The sequence below is a fragment of the Alosa sapidissima genome, chromosome 21 (assembly GCF_018492685.1).
Source record: "Alosa sapidissima isolate fAloSap1 chromosome 21, fAloSap1.pri, whole genome shotgun sequence".
NCBI lineage: Eukaryota > Metazoa > Chordata > Actinopteri > Clupeiformes > Clupeidae > Alosa > Alosa sapidissima.
The window spans coordinates 8,483,834-8,502,818 of NC_055977.1; the positions used below are offsets into that span (position 1 = coordinate 8,483,834).

The following is an 18,985-nucleotide window of genomic DNA, read 5'->3' on the forward strand; positions in this document are numbered from 1 at the left end:
GTTCATTTATTTTCATTGTGTCCCCTAGGTTATATCTGTGGCCTGACAATTATTTGAACAGTGAAAATAATAATAAAAGAGTTTTTGAACTTTAATGTCACTAATGCTGATTATTCAATGATTCATTTGAATTTAAATATTTAAAATACTTTCACAGCAAAAAATATAAATGTGATTAATTTAGATTAATTAATCACAGAGTATGTAATTAATTAGATACATTTTTTAATCGATTGACAGCCCTAGTATAATAGTTTTGTGGTATTTAAACATTAACATTGTGTTTTTGTCCTCTTACCACAGTTATGTTTGATCAGAAGAGATTCTGTAATGTTAAGGATTCATGTCAAATAGGTTTTGAATGTGTGGGATACTCTATGTTGGCCAAATCTCTCACTGTTCAGTGCATGTGTGTTATGATATCTGAAGCATGACTAAGGACAAACAATCTGTGAAATGTCATTACCAATGGGAATAACCACAAGTCCAGCCATTAAAGACATTTCATTGAAAGCTGACCTTTCTTTCTTTTAAGAGCTGATGTCTCACCATGGTCATATTGCACATGATCCAACCCTAAATGGCACTAAGTGCCCTGGCTAAATTCCCGACCTGGCTTATTCAATCTGGCCCCCGAATCGTCACCCAGTGCAATTGGATCATTCATTTATTCATTCCCTTACTCTCCACCTCAAGCTGGTGTGTGGTGTGTTCTGGCGCATAAAGGCTGCCTTGCATCATCTATGGGAGCTACACATTGGTAATGGTTAGTGAGGTTCCGCCTTCCTTCACTGTAAAGTGCTATATAAATGCAAGTTGTTGTTATTAAATGCTAGTTGTTGTTGTTGTTGTTGTTAAATGCAAGTTGTTGTTGTTGTTGTTGTTGTTGTTGTTGTTAAATGCAAGTTGTTGTCGTAAATCTGTCCTCTGCCTCCCTGCCTTTGACAGGGCTGGGACAGTACAGCAGGGGGCAGAGTTGGCTCTTTCCCTGTTCTTCCTATTCCACTCTATCCACTGATTTAAGGTTTATTCTCAGTTTGTAGTCAGTCATTTTCTGTAATGTATTTCCCAGGTTAAAGCACCCACTGATAATCTTATCTATAACATATAATACACATAGGCCTTACACTATATGATACATAAAGACTTTGTGTGGATTGCATGCTTGTCTAGTGTTAATGGAGTCCAGCCTCCCAAAGGCTGATAGGCTTTCCCTTTGGTGTTAAGAATTAAGCCTCAGTTTGAAGTTTCTCCCTCCATAGTATCAGTAGAGCCTATTGTTAATTGACTGAATTCTTTGATGAAAATCGTTTTAAACCTTATCTTTGAGGGGGGGGGGGGGGGGGGCTAACGACTGTTAATTTCGTCTGGTAGAAGATGTTTCATCCACTTCAGGAGACTCTGCGTCTCTGTAGTGTAAATGCTCAACAAAGTAACTAAAAAAACAACAACAACAAGCTAAATAAGCTCACTTCACTCATGCTATTGATTGTAGCCAAGGGCAACAAACCCAGACTGATTTAGGTCTGTGCAGAGCGTTCAATCTGAATTAGAGTGCCGTCGACTTCCACAAGGCCACCACATCCACTGCACGTTCATTAGATGGCAGATGCGCTAGTCTCGGCCTCAGCTACTCCCTGCTGTTCTTGTCCCTGCGTGGAGGGTGGCTCTAACTGCTGGCCTCGTTGTTCCGACATGCGTTGTTGCTTAGCTACATTACTCAAATCTCCCCACAAGTTATATTTAGTGTATTTACTGAACGTTTGTACATGAAGTGACTTCCGAGGTGGAGTGTGTTTGTCACTTGTGCTTTACTGAAGAAGCCGCATGGTTTATGAGCAACGAGTACCATGTTCGGCCATTTGTGAAATGAACTCTAGGCTGCTGTCTTGATTCTTCAGCTTATTTGGGGCGACAAGCTGCGGAATGATTAATTTGCTCTGTACAAATGAGTAGATTGCCTCTATAGCCAGGGTGCAAGGGCGAGAGCACATTCCCATCCTAACACAAATTGTAGTTGGATAGGAACAACTCCACAGAACAAAAATGTCAAAAGCAGTGACTAGTGAAGGAGTGAATAACTGAGTGGGAGAGGTAGAGAGAGAGAGGGTGGGGGGGGGGGAGACGATATATAGACCATTTTCTTGTGAGCTCTCTTAAAGAATCTCTTAAAGGAGAGATTGGTGCATACACCCAGAGCGATGACTCATGCATAAATAAAGAATGAGTCAGAGCGGGTCACCATGTGGTGCGGTGTGGAGTGGATACAAGGACGACAATGGAGGATTTATTGGCCTCTATTCCAAACGAGAAGAGATGTCTGTGGGAGGGAGGGACACAGGGAGGGGGGGGGGGGGGGGCACACCCAGCGATCTCTTACAAATCCTCTCACCTCTGTGCCAGCTTGCAGAAGCCCAGCATCGATTCCCAAATAACATCACAAGAAGTGCTGTTTGTTTCCCTGGGTAGCCTTTGAAGCTGACCAAATCTGTTTGTGTGTGTGTGTGTGTGTGTGTGTGTGTGTGTGAGTCTGCGTGTAAACAGGCAGATGTATATCCATTATTGGATTTTTCTGTAGTGTATAGGTGGTTTTGTGTATTATTGTGTACGGTGTGTGTGTGTATGTTTGTTTTTTTTCTCATTTTTGTATCACCATTTACTAATTGTTTCCTGTTCACCCCTCACAGTCTGAAAGTTAAAAAAAATCAAATCCAAAAATTCAGCAAGGGGTATTGGTCAACATGCCTGCCAGCTTTTCTGATTGTTGGATTGTTTGATATAGCTGGGTTTCACAGACAGTCTGGCAGTCTTTTCTTTTACTTAACTGGTCGTTACGGATCCAGTGTATACAACATGCAGCATGTTTGTGACTAACCAACATTGAGCATTGTGTTGTGTATTGTTACATAGGCTTGCTTGTGTTGTATCCTCCTTCATGTTGTGTACTGTTACATAGGCTTGGTTTTTGCTTGGCTACTGTGAGAAATGCCCTATACCTACAGCACAAGGAATTTGTGTTTATGTTTATATTCATTTATATATATAAAATATATAATACAATAAAAATACAAATACGTTCAAAGCGACTTACAATGCACATCAGTAATCACTACATTATCACTTTTTATAGTAAAATCAAAAAAGCCTAAGGGATACCACTATTATTAAAAGACTAAATTGAATTTAACAGAATGATACCAATAATCATAAACATACGTATACAAACTGATTAGTAATTGGTTTGGAACTAGGTAAACATATAAGTCTCTAGAGGGTTTTTGAAGGCCCCATAGCTACCACCAGAACTAGAAGGAAGAATACCAACGAGGAATCCCAGAGGAGAGGAGTCTTGACTGCGACTTTAACACCTCCTCTGTCCTGTGTGTGTGTGTGTGTGTGTGTGTGTGTGGAATATCGGGATAGCAGCATGCCAGTCACCCATCTCTCCGTCGTGCCCACGTGATGCGACTTGAGCCCCAGTAGCACTGACAGAAGGAGTGACAGCATCTGTGATCAATGCTGAAAGTTCCATCATGTGTGACATCACATCCCTCCTCTCCTGTCCCACCAGTTCAGTTCTGTGGCAGGCCAACTCCAATCTGGACCGGCCGTATCAGAATCTCCCACACTGTAGCGACTTGAAAGACTGAAATAAAGCACCCAGCAGTGGGGTATCTAGACTGCTTAGGAAAGTACTGTTAGGTTAGAGTGGAGTCCTGATAACCCATTTTAACACTTCCTTTCTTCCGGCAAAATGTGATAGACCCTCAATTCATTTCTTTCTCTTTCATCACTCTGTGATAACCTCTCTCTCTTTATCTTTCTCTTCCCTCTCCTCCTCTCTCTCTCGCTCTCTCTCTGTCTGTCTGTGTATGCCTGCCTCTTCCACTCTCCCTCACACACACATACACACACGCAGACACACACACACACACATGCAGCTATAAATAGCAGCCTGTGCCTTCAGTTGGTTTCTGTCAAACCAAGCCAATTGTGAGTTTAGACAGCCATCCCCTAATGCCACTACACGGTGCAGTGTCTAGTTAAGTCATTTCTCTCTCTCTCTCTCTCTCCTCTCTCTTCCTTACACACATCCATCCATCCACACACACAAACAGAAACACACACACACACACAGGCATCTTCTCCCTGACTCTGCCTCAGTCTCTTCTCCAACCATCCCCCTCCCTCCCTCCCTCTCTCCTTCTCCCTTCTCCTAGAATACTAATTTGTGCATCTCAACCCCCTCTGAACATGACTCAAAGCACTCCCTCTCCCCTCCTCCTTCTCTTCTCTTCTCTTCCTCCCCCCATTCTCTCTCTCTTTCCATCTGTCCATCCATCTCTCCTAGTCGACGTATGACGGATGCAGCGAAGGAGGAGAGAAATCACTGGGCTTCTCTGTCCCTCTCTGCCGGGCATATTGCACGGACACACACACACACACACACACACACACACACACACACACCTCGTCTGCTTAAGGAGGCACGAAAAGAAGTGTAAAAAAGATGGCATGCTGAGGTAGACTGAATCAGTTTCTCATGTAAGACACTAAAAAACAGGGAGAAAGAATCAATGCAGTGATAGAAAATACGACTGAATAGGAGAATGAATACCGTCTGAAAATAAATACATTTGAGACACATAATGATATGTGAGAATTTTTAAAGAAATTTGGATTTCTTAATTTTCAATGTCATCACTATATGAAAGCTTAGTTGAAAAAGGTACTGCTTTTAAAGTGTGAAGACTGATTGTTGAAGAATTTTAACAATTCACTTCACCTTCTCAGACATACTGACTTACTGACTGGCTCACTGTACACTCCAATATCACAGTCCCACTGTGTGTATGTGTGTGTGTGTGTGTGTGATTGTGTGGGTGTGTGTGTGTGTGTGCAGGAGCGTCAGTGCTTGCCAGTGATAGGGAGAGAGAGAGAGAGAGAGAGAGAGAGAGAGAGAGAGAGAGAGAGAGAGAGAGAGGGTGGGAGAGATGGAGAGAGACGGAGACGGGAGAGAGAGGCACACACACACGCATTGACAGAGTGCAGAGCGAACAGGGCAGCGGGAGCGAGAGAGCGCGTGTGTGTGTGTGTGAGAGAGAGAATGCCCAGCGGAAGAGAGGAGCTCCCTTGCTTGCTGACGGGCCGTCTCTGAGACACCATGGGCTGTATCGGCTCCAGGACCATCAGTAAGAACGCCGCCGTTTCCTTTATTTAATCTGCCGCTGTACGTGTCCGCTCTCCTGAGGGGCGGCTGTGGTGTGGGGGGGGGGGTGGCTCGCCAGTAGCCTTCTCGCTGGAGACGGGATGTGTGGGTTTCTATGGAAACCTTTTGGCTAACGTTGTGCGCCTGGAGGGCTAGACAGAGATTTTGCATGGTTTGTGCATGTGTGCGTGCGTGTGTGTGTGTGTGTATGTGTTTGTGCTCTGGCAGACAGGTCAGTGGCAAAGTGGGCTTGCTTTGAAAGCAATCCGTGGATACCATCTGTGGACACCAGGCTTGTTAGCCTAATACATCTGAGCAGGACGCCACGAGAGTGCACGAGGCAGGCAGAGAGATAGATGATCGATAGACAAAGAGGAACAGCAGAAGATTCAGAGACTGAGAAATGCACAGGAGCAGAGGCTGTGTACACAGTTGAAGACACACTAAGGGAAGATTAAAGAGGGAGAGAGAGAGAGAGAGAGATAGATAGGAAAGAGAGGTAGAGAGAGATAGGAAAGAGAGGTAGAGAGAGATATGAAAGAGAGGGAGAGAGAGATAGGAAAAAGAGGGAGAGAGAGAAGGAAAGAAAAAGGGAGAGCACGTGTGAGAGGTTGGACAGACTCTACTCCCTATTCTTGGCATCGTCTGCATGGTGCACTGTTGCGCGCACAAACAGTGACAGCGGAAAAAAAGACGCAAAGATGGAGATGAGCCGAGCAGAAGGAGAGAGAACAGAATAGACCAAGCAGAGGGAGGGAGTGTGCGTTGGGAGAGGAGACAGGGGCACGAGGAAGGCAGACAGGCAGGGAGGTGGCGTGTACCAGCTGGGGAAGACAGAGAGGAGCTCAGCGCTGTGAAGTGCCCCTCACAAAGCTGTGACACGGAGCTAAGGTCATGACGAACGCCACCTGCGTGGAAAATAGCCAACGCTCACTGACGTGCATGCATGCGTGTGTATGTACTTTGTGTCTCTGTTTGCGTGTGAGTGTGTGTTTGTGTGTGCGTCACGCGGGGTGCGTTTGGGGTGCGTAAAACACTGACACACACACACTTATATTAATGAGCATAAACCTCACCGCTCCATCTCTCTGACACTCTCACACACACACACACACACCATGAAGAACCCTGCATGCGATGACTCACTCTCCGGCAGCCTTGAAGGCAAACCCAGGTGTGAGCACATGTAGGTCAAATTTTGCAAAGTCAACGGTGCCGTTGGCTAATGCTATGTGTGTGTGTGTGTGTGTGTGTGTGTGAAGCCCATGAGGATTCATGGCTCCCACGTCTGCTCGTGTGTGTGTGTGTGTGTGTGTGTGTGTGTGAGGGGAGAAACCATCGCTACCTGGGGAAAGACGTTTTGACGGCTGTCGTAATGGTGAAAAAGTAGACGGCTCTGACACCTGCTCCCACAGGGAATAGAGAGAAGGGTCCTGGTGCAAAGCTTGATCTGCTACAGATTCCTGGATCACAGACACAAAAGATAAGGGGTGTTGGGGGAGTGGGGACAGGCTGGGACTTGCAGGCTTGGGGGTGGGGGGAGTGCTTTGAAGCTCCCCTCTTACATGAGATGAAACCTGTACTCCCCCCTAATTTGTCAAAGGGAATGCCTTAAAACATTGTGCCCGGCACTGGTGCCATGCTGCACTGCTTTGCAGGTGGGTCTCGCCGTCTGACCCAGTAATGTATAAATCACCGTGAGTGGATTTGACCTTTGGTTGTCATTGAATCAGAGCGTGGCTAGCACAGGGTGCGGGAGAGTGAGGGAGGGAAGCGAGCAGCACACTGGAAATGAAACGCCGGCTCTCCTCTCGTCTCATTTGTTTTTTTCCCCCCTGCGTTCCCTTAATATTCACCTGACACCGAAAGCCCAGGGAAAGCAAAAGGTTTAGGGGTGTGTGTGTGTGGGGGGGGACACAAACACACAAGGGAAAACTAGAGGACATTTAGCACTAAAGCTCTAGAGAGGAAGCAACGGGCCGCGTGTGCAAGTGGGATAACCAAGCTGATTAACTGTGAAGAAATAAGCTAGATTGCCTGCTATGTGTATGTGTGCTGAACTGTATGTGTGTGTGTGTGTGTGTGTGTGTGTGTGAGCGTGTGTTTGTCGTTGGTGTCATATTTAGCATACGTGGCTATAAATAGCAGGGGCTGGATGGGAGGATGCTGAAGTGGAGAGACGTTCTCTAAAGTAAATATGGGTCAGGCATTTACCAGATCCTCACACTCCCCTGTCACAGAGGCTAAGGGGGGAGATATCCTCCCAACAGTTTGGCTCGACCCCTTTAGCTCTCGGCATTGTTTTCCCTCCCTCACAGCGTGAAGATGAGAATAGCACTGTTAGCGCTGCTAATATTCACATTTAATCTAAATTGTTTTGTGTGAGAAAACAGTGTTGTTTCATTTGAGTCAGATAGCTAGCTACTGTAGGTAATGAGAGTACATTATACACATATTATAGTGTCAATATAATGGAGGCTTTGTCATTCACTCTGGGTTAGCCTAATTGTGTGACTCTCTCCTTTATGTGAATCATGATGGCTTGCACTGTGCCAGGGTCCAAGAGACCCAAGTCCAGTCACAACTGGAAGAACAGGACGCATGGCTTTCTACATTTACAGTCGCTGCAGCCTCTCGGTTCATCTCTGCTCATTGAGGGCACTGAAACAGTTCCTGGGGACAGTCCTTCTCAGCATACTAATGTGTCAACGCACTGCTGTCCCCACTTATTGTCACGTTTGGTCTCACAGGCACAGCGTACAAGGGAAAACACCCGTTCAAATTAAATCTTTATACCAGAAGTGACAGTTCACTCTACACACTTGTCACAGAATATATATGCACGTGTGTCCCTCTTAATGTACATCTGTATGCAAATGCAGCTGTATGTTGAATGCAATATTTTGGATGTAATACGATACGGGAGATATGGTTTCAGGTTTGTGATTCTATACTATACGCTGTGAGTTATACCGTAAGGTCATACTTTACTACAGTAGATTAGGTCATGGTGATTAAGGTAGGGGCTATTTTGGGATTCAGGATGATAATTTCTTCTCCAAATTCAATTCTGCTCAGGGCATCGGTCACATCTATGCACAGCCAGGTTTCCCAAGTGCCCATCCAGATGCCACACTCAGCATTGATTAGATGTAGATTACTGCACTGTGACCTCTCAGACTCCCTGTAAATAATGGTAAACAAAGATTTAGAAATAACATGAGCCTCTTGAGGGAAACTCATCCCGTTTATTTACTTGAACACACAAATATATACTAATGTATGGAAATTCTTGAATATATACCTGTAAATGTAATACATCTTAATACATTACAATACAATACGTTTAATTTAATGACATGCACTGGAATACACATATACTATACAGCCAAGGCACAGTCTCAAAAACATTTTAATAATGAAGTCAAATGTTTCATTCCAAGCTGTAACAATTGAACAATTGATTTATTTGTTTCTGTCAGCTCATTACGTACCAATTGTGTAACTACCATTGTACAGCACTCCATTGCATGATCCTCTGTGCTGAGCACTCCATTGCATGATCCTCTGTGCTGAGCACTCCATTGCATGATCCTCTGTGCCGAGCACTCCATTGCATGATCCTCAGTGCTGAAAATAATTGACTGAGTGTACAACATAACGTGAGTCATGGTTCAGTTGAAGTCAGCTGACCTTCAGTGTGTTTATGAAAACAAAAGATGATTTGTGCATTTGTGTGGATGGACCGCTGGGAGTGTGTGCTAAAGACAGCATCAGCTTTCTCTACAAAGGCCAGACTCACATGGCCTGTGTGTGTGTATGTGTGTTTGTGTGGACTGTCTCGCTGGCCTTGCTCTTGGCCGACGCTGTGTGTGTGTTTGCTCTGGCTGTCACAGCGGGGCTTGTTTGTGTCGGTGTTGGGCCGTCTGAAGCTGGGTGCGCACAGCTGAGGGCTTGCATTACTCCAGTACTCCTCTCTGCTATCGATCTCATTAAATGTGCTGACGGACAGGCGGGCGCATATTCTCTGTCAAACACAACGCCGCTTGTGTAATAATAGTCATAGACACACCCAAACACGCATGCACACACACACACACACACACACACACACACATTGACAAGCTCAAAAGTAAAATATGAACACACTCACACTCACTAGAATGCACACACACACATGCGTGCGCGCACACACTCTCTCTCACACACACACACACAATCAACAGTCAAGTGCAAACATAAACCCACTCTTGCATGTGCTGACAAACAAGCTCATAACCACCCACCCACTCAATCACACATACACACACACATCCCAAATGCACACACACAAATTCACACCAATACACAGTCACACATCATGTATCCGTCGGCTGCCGCCCCGGTGAGTGAGTGACAGGGCCCAAGGTGACTGGTCGATATACTGACTGACATGCAGGCATCCATCCAGTGATTGACCTGCCAAACGAAGGAGTATGAAGGGGCATATGAGAATGAGGGATGAGAGAGAGGAAGAAAAAGAGGAAGAAAGAAAATTATGAGCAGCCGGAGAGGGAGGAGGGGATATGAGAGAGATGGAGATATTAAGACAGGAAGACAAAGAATAAACATAAAGTTTATGACCACCACCCTCTAAGGACTTGTTTGTTTTGAAAACAGTGAAAGAGGCAGAATGATGATGCATTTGAGAGTCTTACATAAAGCAGATAGAATAGATTCCACCTCAGGTGTCTAGATGGACACGAAAGAGAGATTTAGTATCAGTGTCAATGTGATTTGATTTAAAAAAAAAAAAAAAACAGTGTTTTTAATTAAAGAAAGAAGCTCTCTCAAAATTACCTTTTCTGCAGCATCCCTTGGTGACTACGAGCTAAAAAACCCTCAGCATCAGTTCGGACATAAAAGAGCTCATTTAGCTTGCATCGCTCCAATCATTTGCCCCCTCTTAGACGAGGGAACACCGAGTGAGAGTGAGTGAGATGGTAATGGAACCTCTAGCACGTCTCGCCCATGCTGACGGCATCCCTGTGGCACACAGCTGCGTTTTCTGAAATGATTTCCCCCAAGACTATAACCGAGTCAATTTTCAGTGACTGCAGAAATTTTCGGATTTGGACTGAGAGGCAGAATTTTCTTTCCTTTTGTTTTTTTGAGGGAGGGTGTGGGGGGAGAGAAAAAGAGAGAGAGAGCAAGAGAGAGAGACAGACAGAAAGAGACAGAGAGAGAGAAAAGATCATTTTCCTGTTTACCTTACTCAGCCTGGCCTCAGGGGGATCCATCTGTTTGCCTCTGTCTCTCCTCCCCTTTATTCTCCTGCTCCTCCTCTCCTCTCATTCTCTCTCCTCTCCTTTCCTCTCATTCTCTCTCCTCTCCTCTCCTCTCATTCTCTCTCCTCTCCTTTCCTCTCATTCTCTCTCCTCTCCTCTCCTCTCATTCTCTCTCCTCTCCTCTCCTCTCATTCTCTCTCCTCTCCTTTCCTCTCATTCTCTCCTTTCCTCTTATTCTCTCTCCTCTCCTCTCCTCTCCTCTCCTCTCATTCTCTCTCCTCTCCTTTCCTCTCATTCTCTCTCCTCTCCTCTCCTCTCATTCTCTCTCCTCTCCTCTCCTCTCATTCTCTCCTTTCCTCTCCTCTCCTCTCATTCTCTCCTTTCCTCTCATTCTCTCTCCTCTGCTTTCCTTTCCTCTCATTCTCTCTCCTCTCCTTTCCTCTCATTGTCTCTCCTCTCATTCTCTCTCCTCTCCTCTCATTCTCTACTTCCTCTCATTCTCTCTCCTCTCCTCTCCTCTCATTCTCTCCTCTCCTCTCATTCTCTCTCCTCTCCTTTCCTTTCCTCTCATTTTCTCTCCTCTCCTCTCCTCTCATTCTCTCCTCTCCTCTCATTTTCTCTCCTCTCCTCTCCTCTCATTCTCTCCTATCCTCTCATTCTCTCTCCTCTCTTATTCTCTCTACCATGCTGCCTTTCTTCGGCACCCTTCCGGGTTCTCCCCAGTCATCCCTCTGTTTATGCCTTTTCATCTCTCTCTTTCTGCCTCTCTCCATTTCTCTCTCTCTCTCTCTCTCTGTCTCTCTGACCCCAGACACTTGTCATTCCTTTCTGTCTGTGTTCAGCTTCTTTGTTGTCTGTCTGTCTGTCTGTCACCCCATCTATGTCTCACTCTGGGATTCTCTGCCTCATTCCCCTCTTCCATCTCTCCCTTGTCTGACTGTTGGTTATTGTCATTTCTTTCCTCTATCTCTCTCTCCTTTTCCTCACTCTCTCTCTCTTTCTCTCTTTCCCCTTGTCTACCTCTGGCATCCCCTTCCCTCTTTCCCTTTCTCTCTCAATATCATATTGCCTTCCATCCCCTCTTTCTATCATTCTCTCTATCTCTCCCTCTCTACATCTCATACCCCCCTTCACCTCTTTGTTTATCCTGTCTTTCTTTTCCTCCCTTTCTCTCTCACAATCTCATTTTCAGATTCCACACCCTCTCTTTCGAACTCTCTTTCTCTCTACCTCTGACATTGCATTCCATCTTTCTTCACTATCTTTATCAATCTCTCTCTTCCCATTTCTTCATATCTACCTGTCACACCCCCATTCCTGCTTCATTCTCTCTCTCTCTCTCTCTCTCTCTCTCTCTTCCCCTCTTTCTCTCCCCTCTCCCTTTCCCCTTTTCTCTCTCTCTCTCTCTCTCTCTTTCTTTCTCTCTTGTTCTCTCTATCTGTAGGGTGTTGGCTCAGGCTGTGAGGTGAGTCAGCTCCTCTTCTCTCTGCCCGCCCCCTCCTCACACACACACACACACACACACACACACACACACAGTCCCGTTCACTCTGCTGTGTGGCCACATGTCACAGCTTCCCTCACTTCAGCGAGGACGACGCGGCGGGCCCTTCAGCCAAATCCGATGCGTCACCAGCCTCTGAGAACCGTCAGGCCCCATTCTCCACACTGCTGCACCACTGCTGCCCACCCACCCCGCTACACACACACACACACACACACACACACACACACACACACACACACACACACACACACACACACACACAAACGCATACACAGACACACACCGCACACACACAAACAATCAAACCTCACCCTTTACTGCCCTCTCTCCTAACCACCATCATGGTACTGATGTGCGTGCCAGTTGTACCTCTGCCTTGTCACAGCATTTCTGCCTCCCACACACATGCGCGCGCGCACACACACACACACACACACACACACACACACACACACACACCTGTCTGTATTCCTGGTCCCTTGCTGCTCATCTCCCTCCCCCCTCCTCTCATCTCCTGCCTCCTTCTCCACTCGGACCAGCGGGTTCCTAGCCCATTAGCCGATGTCCAAGCCAATCGTGAGCTAAGGCCCAGCAGGGTCCGCAGAGGAAGTGATGTTCCGCTCTCTCCGGCCCCCGTGCTCTTCACTGTGTGCGTGCAGCCGAGTGTCTCGTCTCGGGGGGGCTTGTGCGACTGATTTAGCACACGGTGTGGGATGCACATTGACAGTGGGGCCATATGCATGATTACCAGACAGGCCTGTGTGTTTGTGTGTGTGTGTGTGGGGGGGGGGGGGGGGGGGGGGTGAGTCTGTGTGCATGCGTGCGTGTGTATGCATGTGTCCTTGTGTTTACATGAGTGTGTATGTGTGTGTGTGTGTGTGTGTGGGGGGGGGGGGGGGGGGGGGTCTGATCTTGGGGATCTTGTGGGCACGTTCGAAAGGGCCTGTTGCTTCGCACATATTATGAAACACAGGAAAGAATGCAGGCCATCTTGGTTCTGGGTCCCATCAATTGTGGATCTGTTGTGGTTCACTGTCAGTGTGCTTCCCTGCTGGTGCTCTTTGGTATGTCTACTCTCACTGCAAGTGGAAACAAAAAGCATTGCGCAATGACTGTGATGTTTAGAGCCAATTTGTAGAACTAACTTGTATAGTTTAGCATGCGTCTGTCTGTAGTTTATGTGCTTCCTTTATACCTGATACTTGATCACTGCTGATGGCTGAGTCAAAGGATTACCACATACTGTACTGTTTGTACTACAGTGGCAAGAAAAAAATAAGAATTACCTGAGCCCTATGGATCCTCATCTGAATTACAATAATGAGCAAACTGTTTTCACTAGTAACGCACATTATTGCATTGTTCATTGTCCATATTAAATGCATCATTCAAACCTTCACAACGCTGGTTGGAAAAAGTAAGCAAGCCCCAAGTCTAATGGCTTCAACAAAAGCCAATTTGAGTCAGAAGCCAAGAAATATGGAGTTCAGTCAAGTGTGAACGAAGTGGTTTAAACATTTTACGTTTGCTGTTAAAATAGAATGTAGATAGCAATAGCATAGCATAAAGTAGCATATTCTAATGTGAACCATGCCTTGCAGATGTCAGAAGACCTACAACAAAGACTTGTTGATCTTTAGAAAGTTGGACTATCCATCAGCCCACAGATCAACAAATTATCATAAGGAGATTATTTACTATGACTTGGGTGCCTAGATGTGGGCTTTCAGTCAACAGGAAACTAAATGCACTATGCAGAATTGTCAACAAGGTAAAAACAGCACATGAAAGAGTCATTGGAACTGGTTAATGTCTCTTGATTTATCAGGTAAAACATTGAACAGGGAGAGTGTGTCCATAGCAGGACACCACAGTGGAAGACTGCTCTCTAAAAAAACCTTGTTGTGTGCCAGAAAGAGCACCTTGACACTCCACAATGCTGGGAAAAACCTTGTTGTGTGCCGGAAAGAGCACCTTGACACTCCACAATGCTGGGAAAAACCTTGTTGTGTGCCGGAAAGAGCACCTTGACACTCCACAATGCTGGGAAAATGGACTGAAAAGACACAGATTGAATTGAATTTGTCCGACAGAGAACGCATTCTTGAAAAAGTTTGGTTTAGATTTTTTTTTTTACCTTGGTGCAATCTTCCACCAGTTTTGAACAGAACCAAGGATGTGCCATCAACAGAGGGAATTGCACTCATTAAACAAGAGTTAATGAATAAACAGGAGATAATGATATGACAGTGGTCACGTAATAATGTATTTATTAGCTGTTTAATGTTAGTTAACGCCTGCAGTGTAATGCTAGTTGACTAGTTTCGTTTAGGCCTACTCATGACAACAGCTGATATAGAAAGAAAACTCATGCTTTAGCCTTCTCCTCTCCACTGGTAGAGAGACATGCTCACTCCGGTTTGCAGATAAAAACAACATTTTTTTTCAGTTTAAGCTCTGAACCAAAGTGCTACGTTCTAAACCAGTTTTTTTTGGTCGAAATGCTCCGAGCGGTTCAATTGTTGGCTTGGAAATTGGAGCCTCATTCTGATACAGGGGAAAATGCACACAATTGGATATACCCAACAAATCAGAGCAATGAAATGGCCTACTGTGAATCCTGTAGGAAGAACAGCCAAAACATCGTTCTTCTCGTCAAATGCTTTAATCACTTTTTTCTGTTAGTTTTTTAGTTAAGTTATTGCACTGTCAATATCTTGTAAAACAGACATGATGGCGACGTCTAAACGTGTAGCTTCTGCAGCGATAGCTGTTTTGTTGTAAACAAAATTAACTGAAGCACGTTCAGGTGACATGAATGACCTAAGCACCGTTGCTCATATATCTATGGTTGCTCATCTATCCATCATCGTATAAAGCCTGCCCAGATGATTTGATTGGTCCGCACAGTTCTCAAGTTTTCATAGAGGCTTCTCAATCAAACAAGTCCCAACCAAAATTTTATGGGCGGGGTTAATTTTGGGCTTGCTTCCAGGCTAATATAGCCTGGTAAACCAAACTCATTAACGAAGTGAATTGATTCTGGTCACTTGAAATCATTGGTCCAGCCTAACCAATCACGTTGATCAGGGATTCAAAACGTTACTTCCTACTTTGCCTAAAATTTACAGTGATGAAAGTAAACATCATTGGCAGTCAGGAAACGATGTATGTGGGCCTACCTTTGCTATAAATAAATTTACACATTCTTCCGACAGCAATTTTTGATGTTTGCAGGCGTTGCTGCTACCGTTTACCACAGCCACTTTTGATTTTGAAAATATAACGTCATCCCCTCTCGTCGCTGATTGAGCAGGTAATCTGCCAATCGATGTAAATGTTAGTGAACTATAGAGTTCTAGACTAGTATCTCCCTGAAAGGAGATCTAGGTGGGCGTGGCCAGGCTAAGGCTAATAGCCCAGACCTTATCCAATAGAAATGCTGTGGACTGACCTCAACAAAGTCATTCACACCAGACATCCTAAGAATATGGCTAAACCGAAGATAGAATGGGCTGACATGCAATACTTCAGTGTTATTAGTTTCAGCACATTGTGTTTGTCTATAGTGACTTAGATGACTCACATTTTATGTTATTCCAAAGGGTTCACATACTCTCTCTCTCTCTCTCTCTTATTCTCTTCTTCTTTTGTCTCATGCTCTCGGTCTCTCACTCTCCAGGGTTCCATCGTTCTCGCGCTCTCTAGGGTGTGCCGATGGCCTTGAGGCCTACAGTCACCCGCCTGTATTTACTGAGAACGAGTCATGCAATTAAGCTTTCCACTGATTAAAACATGCCTGCAGAGATTCACGGCAAAAAAGACATTACGTTATCTAGTTGCCTCCCTGTATCGGATGCCATAGGCATTAATCTGTGCCACTAATGTTGTGCAGACTCGGCTAATGTGACATGGTGTATGAATGCATAGGATATGATTTATGGCTCTTGCCTCCACTGTCATTATGAGAAAACATTGTGTGCCACTTAATAAAAACACTCGTATGAGATTGAAAATTGGACATATCCCTTTTCCATATGATATTTTGAGCATATGCTTAAATTCCTCTGAAATGAGACCGTGCTGGTTAAAGTACAGGATTATGCATTAAATCTCAGAGAACAAATGCTTTTGAAATGTCCAGTTAAAAACATCCAGTCCGCTTAAAAAAGTCATAGTCTCAAGTCCATTTCCATACCCCTGTCACTGCAACCACACCATTAAATGAGAAGAACATGGGGATATTTCTCTGGTAACGGAAAGAGATAGTGAGCAAAGCCATTTTGAAAAGTAGAGTGGCCTGTCTCCCACGGCAGCCTTGGACTGTCGACAGCAGACTGTGAAGTGAAATGAGGCAGATGTAAACGCAACAGGCAGGTGTGCATGAAGCTATACACACAACAGCAGGTGAAGTTTATCAGGAGTGCAGCACTGAGGCAATGGAATTACAGAGGTTGTCACGATTGTTACGGTTGCTTTTTTCCTGTATCTCAGTGTTTATAAAAGTTCTTTTGAGGATGAATCTAATTAATTGGTGTCATGTAGAATGAGAGGCGATTCATGGCAGCGTATAATTTGGGATTGTGACCAATTAAGTGGGGGGAGCTATAGTAATAGCTTTTAATACAATAATCTCCACAGGTTTTATGTCTAGTTGTGTATTGTGCACCATACAACTACTTATCAATTAAGGTGTGAGTCAGCTGCCTATTGGATGGATACAGCACCTGCTACGAGGAAATATACCACATCGTTTTGATTCCCTTTTGGCGTGGTCCTAGTGCAAGTGTCAGAAACGGCTCCTTGCAGAGTGGTAACAGTTGGTCTGGGTAATTATTCTAATTATAGTCCTTTTGTGTGAATGTCAGCAGAAATGTACGGGTGTTCTGTCAGCTGTACTCAGCTGGCGTTAGTGTGCGGAGGTTATATAAGCCTGTTTTTCACCTCCTCTCTCGTTTCCTTCCCCCCTCCTTCTCTTTCCCTCTCTTTCCCTCTCTTTCTCTGCAGCGGTGGACGCGGTTCCCGTACGGAAGGATGGAGAGCAGGTAGGTTCCATGAATAGCAGACACATGGACACAAATAAACATATATATATATATATATATATATATATATATATATATATATATATATATATATATATATACATGCTTATATACATACATTCATACATATTTATAAGCATACATACTGTACATTCATACATGCAGTACATACTGTACATACATACAGATCCATTCATCCATAAAAAATACATACAGTCAACACCATAGCCCCACATCCTCACATACCCTTCACCATACCTAGAGATTGGCATTGGATACTTTCCATAAGATCATCTCTCAATGCAAATAAAACCATGCCTAGGTATGGTGAAAGGTATGTGATGATGTGGGTTTTTTTTTAATTCCAAAGGCCAAGGGAACTTAATCAGGATGCATAGTATCCTGGATCAATGAAATAACTGGCCTTTAGAAATAAAAATCTGCCTGCCTCTATGCCTCCTGTATTTTAAGGAAGAACATTGATTTATTTACGATACATTATTCATTCACAAAGAAAATTGGTATCCTCAAAGGTTGGATTTTTCCTCATTTTTTAAATTAAGGCATTAAGATCAATTTTAGTCAACTTTAGCATGGGTGTGCAAACTTTGTAACATGACATTCATGCATCCATCCATACATTACAAATCCATATATTCTATGTACATTCATACAAACACAGAAACATTTCACAACTTAAAATGGGAGGACTGATATTTGGACCTCACAAATTTAGGGCCTGATATGGTGTGTGTATCATGTGGTCCCCACATAACCTCATACATACAACATAGGGGACACACACACACATAAACACACAAATACATACTACACACACACACCAGCTGTGTGTTCTCTGTGGGAGTCTGTTGACTGGGGAAAGTGCAAGACGAATCCCAGAGGCGAGTGTGTGTGTGTGTGTGTGTGTGTGTGAGCTAAGGAGAAATATGAGCCATTAGTAGCATGACGCCTTTAGCAACGCCACGTTTGTTTACACTGAGCGAGCCGCGTAATCCTGCGCACATTTTTATGACATCATTTAACACTATGTTTAGTGTAGCTGTGAAATCTACCACATGTTGCATTCTCGCACCAGTGTCACTGTTATCTGTGTTTACGTTGACGCACGTACGTTGAATAATCTTTCCCTGGTAAGTCACTATTAAGTATAAATCTTTGCAAACTCAAACAGCAGGACAAGCAAGCATAGATCTGAGCTCACTCGCATGCATGTGTTGAAACACCATATGGCACTAAACTGCAGTATGTCCAACTAATAAAATAGCACAATGCCTTAAATGGTTGCTTGTACTACCAGTTTCTTGCACTTCTTTAGTGTAAGATGGCTGACAGGAGAGAGCCTGTTCAACACAGGGACTATGGCTGTAGCTTTTCAACCAAGAGCCTAATGATACAATGGCTGTGTTCGTCTCGGCAGTATTGAATTTCTCACCCAAGGCCATTCGAGATGCCAGGCCCCTAGAGTCCGACCATCTCATCTGTGTGACAGCCACTCTCTTCACCCCTACCCCCCCCCCCCCCATTCCCCCACACACACACTCACACAACACCACCATGTGACATCCATCTGACTCCATCTCGCGTCTCAAAATCCAATCCTACTCACACCGTCCCTTCTGTGCTGAGAGACGACCATAGAATTTATCTGCGTTCATCTGTTTGTCAGTTATGGATGAGTTTGGCCAGGACAGCGTCGTCTCCCAGGCCCACGGCGCTATGAAGCTGTCTGGGCTGCCTGAGGTCCCGCGGGACGGCCTTTTAGCAGTCGGCTGCTCTCTGGATCTGTGGGGCGGAGTGGACCCGCTGTATGGGCAGTGGTGCTGGAAGCGAATTGAGCTAAAAGTTTCCAAAAAAACGCTCCCAGAGGTCTGTTGCAAGGTTAGATACAAGGACAATGCCACTGACGTCATGGTTTCTAGTGGCACTTCAATAAATT

General features: G+C 44.7%; 1 protein-coding gene across 6 annotated transcripts in view; it reads left to right on the plus strand.

Moving 5' to 3' along the window:
- The window catches only part of fam131ba (family with sequence similarity 131 member Ba), a 41,593-nt gene that overhangs the window by 4,411 nt on the left and 18,197 nt on the right, over positions 1–18,985 (plus strand). For 2 of the 6 annotated variants that reach the window (XM_042075843.1, XM_042075840.1), the window contains exons 1-2: positions 4,995–5,192; positions 16,991–17,028. In XM_042075843.1, the coding sequence (XP_041931777.1) occupies positions 5,165–5,192; positions 16,991–17,028 (66 nt within the window). In that variant the 5' untranslated portion in view covers positions 4,995–5,164. Of the gene's footprint in view, positions 1–672; positions 767–4,994; positions 5,193–16,990; positions 17,029–18,985 lie in introns of those variants that run through there. The other 4 variants (XM_042075839.1, XM_042075841.1, XM_042075844.1 and 1 more) reach the window with 3 other exon arrangements.